The sequence below is a fragment of the Sapajus apella genome, unplaced genomic scaffold (genome assembly GCF_009761245.1).
Source record: "Sapajus apella isolate SASKATOON/1434 unplaced genomic scaffold, GSC_monkey_1.0 scaffold137, whole genome shotgun sequence".
Classification (NCBI taxonomy): domain Eukaryota; kingdom Metazoa; phylum Chordata; class Mammalia; order Primates; family Cebidae; genus Sapajus; species Sapajus apella.
Genome location: NW_022437077.1, coordinates 1,464,474 through 1,468,853, shown reverse-complemented (window position 1 = coordinate 1,468,853; position 4,380 = coordinate 1,464,474). Strand labels below are relative to the sequence as shown.

Genomic DNA, 4,380 nt, shown 5'->3' with positions numbered 1-4,380 from the left:
AGGCTGGAGTGCAGTGGCACGATCTTGGCTCACCACAACCTCCGCCTCCTGGGTTCAATCGATTCTCCTGCCTCAGCCTCCCAAAGTAGCTGGGACTACAAGTGTGTGCCACCATGCCGGCTAATTTTTGTATTTTTAGTAGAGACAGGGTTTCACCATGCTGGCCAGGCTGGTTTCGAATTCCTGACCTCGTGATCCGCTCGCCTCAGCCTCCCAAAGTGCTGGGATCACAGGCATGAGCCACTGGGCCCGGCTTATTTTTTATTTTTTTAGAGACAGGGTCATCTTCTCAGCCAGGATGGAGTGCAGTGGTGCAGTAAGCTCACTGCAGTCTCCAACTCCTGGGCTCAAGCCGTCCTCTTGCCTTGGCCTCCCAAGTAGCTGGGACTAGAGGTATATGCCACTGTGCCTAGATAATATTTTTACTTTTTTTTGTAGAGATGGGGTCTCTTTATGTTGCCCAGGCTGGTCTCAAAATCCTGGCCTCAAGTGATCCTCCTACCTCGGCCTCCCAAAGTGCTGGGATTAAAGGAATGAGCCTCTGTGCCCAGTTACTTCATTATTCTAAACACTCAAGAAATGGGCTGCCTGACTTGGCCTGAGTTACCTAACCCTACACAGTAGGGAGCATTGTGTTCCCCCAAGGGGAGGAGCTCATTCCATGGAATTCCCTTCCATACGGTGACAAGCACCCATAGTGCTCTGCACAGGTACTGCCATTTTCACCCCCATCCGCTAGAGTGCTGCCCAATAGAACCTTCTGTGATGATGGAATGCCTATATGCACTGCCTACAATGGTAGTCACTAGCCACACCTGAAATGTGGCTAATGCAACTAAGGAACAGAATTGTTCTATTTTTTTTTTTTTTTTTTAGATGGAGTCTCACTCTGTTGCCTAGTCTGAAGTGCAGTGGCTCAATCTTAACTCACTGCAACCTCTGCCTCCCATGTCCAATCGATTCTCCTGCCTCAGCCTCCTGAGTTTACAGGAACATCACTACTCCTAGCTAATTTGTGTGTGTGTGTGTGTGTGTATTTTTAATAGAGATGGGGGTTTCACCGTGTTGGCCAGGCTGGTCTCGAACACCTGACCTTCAGTGATCCACCTGCCTCAGCCTCCCAAAGTGCTGGGATTAAAGGCATGAGTCACTGCACCTGGCCCTATTTAATTTTAATTAACGTAATATAGCCACAAGTGGCTAGAGACTACCTTACTGAACAGCACAGATCTCAATTTAGGGTCCTTTAACAGTGCCTTCCTTTCATTTCAGCAAACATTTGTCGAATTGCAAGCACACACCAGGCCCTGTGTTTTTCCTGTTAAGTGATATAACTACAATTTACTGCCATTGCGCTAGTTAGTACTAGCACACTAAGTGCCTTATCTCTCTTATCTCATTGAATCCTCACAGCAGCCTTATGACGTAGGAATATGATTAGCACCATTTTATAATTAAGAGCACTGGCTCAGAGTGGGAAAGCAACCTGCCCAAATTCACACAGCTAGTAGGGACAAAGTCTAGAATTGAATCCAGGCCTTTCAGGTTCCCAAACCCACACCCATTCCATCATACCCTGTTGCCTTCCCAGTGTCTAGCACAAGAATAGAGACCCTCTCTCCTTATGATACAGCTAAGAAGTAAGCAGGGCAGAAATGAGCATTCCCATTTTTTAGGAAAAGAAACTAGGGCCCTGAGAGCCTGGGGAATTGGGCAATGTCCCACAGCAGGTGAGCGTTAACAAAGGCACAGCCCTGGCCAGAATCCATGTCTGTCCTGTGTCTGGACCCAGAGCTTTCCCTTGCATTAGCATTTTCAAACATTATTACGTGGTCCAAATAAATATATTTTACCAGGTATTCCAAATCTCTAACATGCTCCCTGGTGGTCTAATGGTTAGGGGGAAATGCATATTTGTATTTTTGTACATATGTTTTATATACATAAAAACATGTAGCCAGACTTGGTGGCTCATACCTGTAATCTCAGCACTCTGGGAGGCCAAGGCGGGCAGATCACTTGAGGTCAGGAATTCAAGACCAGCCTGGCCACCATGGCAAAACCCCATCTCTACTGAAAAATATATATAAAAATTAGCTGGGCATGGCGGCATGTATATATGTGTATGTACACACACACACACACACACACACACACACACACACGTCTCAGCCTGTAATCGTAGCTACTCAGGAGGCTGAGGCATGAGAATTGTTTGAACCCAGGAGGCAGAGGTTTCAGTGAGCCAAGATTGTGTTACTGCACTCCAGCCTGGGCAACAAAGCAAGACTCCATCTCAAAAAAAACACAAAATGCACTAAGGCAAAGACGGTGACCAATCAAATATAGGCCATAGCTCTGCTGCAGAGTCCTAGAGGACACTCACTCCTGGCGCACATTAAGTCCTAAGCTGCTGGACCAGGGGCCTGAGGGCAGAGAGGGAATCACTTAGGGGACTGGGGATTTTATATATATATCCCTAGTCCCCTAAGCCTTGGGAGGACTGAGGCAGGTGGATCACCTGAGGTCAGGAGTTTGAGATCAGCCTGACTAACATGGAGAAACACCATCTCTACTAAAAATACAAAATTAGCCAGGTGTGGTGGCGGGTGCCTATAATTCCAGCTACTTCGGAGGCTGAGGCGGGCTTGACCCTAGGAGATGGAGGCTGCAGTGAGTCAAGATTGAATCACTGCACTCCAGCCTGGGCAACAAGAGCAAGACTCTGTCTCAAATTTTATATATATATATGGAGAGAGAGAGAGACGTGTGTGTATGTGTGTGTACACACACACATACACACACATATATTTTTTGAGACGGAGTCTTGCCCTTGTTGCCCAGGCTGGAGTGCAATGACGCAATCTCAGCTCACTGCAGCCTCTGCCTCCCCCTCCCAAGTAGCTGGGACTATAGGCATGTGCTTCCACACCTGTTAATTTTTGTATTTTTTGTAGAGATGGGGTTTTACCATGTAGCCCAGGCTGGTCTTGAACTCCTGGGCTCAAGTGATCTTCCCTCTTGGGCTTTCCAAAGTGCTATGATTACAGGCACGCGCCACCGTACCCAGCCCTAGCCTTATTTTATTTTTAAATTAGAGATGGAGTCTTGCTATGTTAGCCAGGCTAGTGTCCAACTCCTGGTCTCAAGCAATCCTCCTGCCTTGGCCTCCCAAAGTGCTGGGGTCATAGGTGTAAGCCACCACACCCAGCCAAGCCTTTCATTTTATGCCATGACCCAATATAGACACATATCAGAAACACACACAACTGAACCTCAAGTTTCACAAAAGGATTCCTGCCTTTAATATATACATATTATTCACTCCAATATCTTCTTTTCTAGTCTATATTTTTTTAATTCTGGTCAAGACCCACTAAACAATTCCATGACCCACAAACGGATAGCAGCTATATTTTGAAAAATCTGCCCTGGAGCCTCCAGGTCTCTCACCTTAAATACTGGTCAATGAGGGCCTCAGAGTCAAGCAGCTCTTCTGGCGGTGGCACTGTGGGCATGGAGAACTGGTGCTGCAGGGGGCTGGGCTGGGCCTGCTGGAAGGAGGCCTGGCAGATGAAGATGGGCTTCCCATGTTGCACGGCCTTCACAGAGCGCACCGAGAAGCTCGACCCTGTTCGCGTCCGCTCCACCTGGTACAGTACTGGCACCTTTGGGTCCCCTGCAGTGGGCACAAGGGCACAGTGGGTCCACAGGTCCCGTCATCATCACAACGCCTGACAGGCACTCTGCTACTCATCTTCCATTCCATTTCAGCTCGGTAACTACTAACTGAGGTCTGCTAAGGTCCAGGCACTAGGGATACAGAGAGACCACCAGGTCCTGTCATCAGGCTGCTCCCTGTGCAGGTGGAGCCCCTCTCTAATAGCACAAACAGCAGAGACATTGATAGATTCCCTGCATTCAAATCCTGGCTCTGCCACTCACCAGCTGTGTGACTCTTCACTTCTCTGGGGACTGTGCTCATTTGCAAACTGGAGATCATCATGGTACTCACACCTTACAGGATTTGAATGATAATTAAATGAGTCCATAGTTGTAAAGTGTTTAGAATAATATCTGGCATATACTGAGGGCTCTGTAAGTGTTTGTAAAATAAAATTAATACTCCTTGCTTCTGTCTTGCTCTATCTGTGCTTGGGATCTTGTCATCAGTCCCAAACCATTATTCCAGATCAGTAAATCTAGCCTGCTGCCTGTTTACTGTTTACTTTGCTGCTGTTCTTTTTGGAGAACAAAGGCTATTTATTCAAAGCTTGCTTTTTGTTGTTGTTGTTGTTGGTTTTTGAGATGGAGTCTTGCTCTGTCACCCACACTGGAGTGCAGTGGTGTGATCTTGGCTCACTGCAACCTCCACCTCCC

General features: G+C 47.4%; 2 protein-coding genes across 4 annotated transcripts in view; one reads left to right on the top strand and one right to left on the bottom strand.

Moving 5' to 3' along the window:
- Nucleotides 1-4,380, top strand: part of SNX21 (sorting nexin family member 21) — a 39,161-nt gene that overhangs the window by 10,547 nt on the left and 24,234 nt on the right. The gene's annotated exons all lie outside the window — the stretch shown is intronic.
- The window catches only part of ACOT8 (acyl-CoA thioesterase 8), a 10,479-nt gene that overhangs the window by 3,168 nt on the left and 2,931 nt on the right, over nucleotides 1-4,380 (bottom strand). For all 3 annotated transcript variants that reach the window (XM_032263575.1, XM_032263577.1, XM_032263576.1), the window contains one exon: nucleotides 3,454-3,679. In XM_032263575.1, coding sequence (XP_032119466.1) covers nucleotides 3,454-3,679 — 226 coding nt within the window. The remainder of the gene's footprint in view (nucleotides 1-3,453; nucleotides 3,680-4,380) is intronic.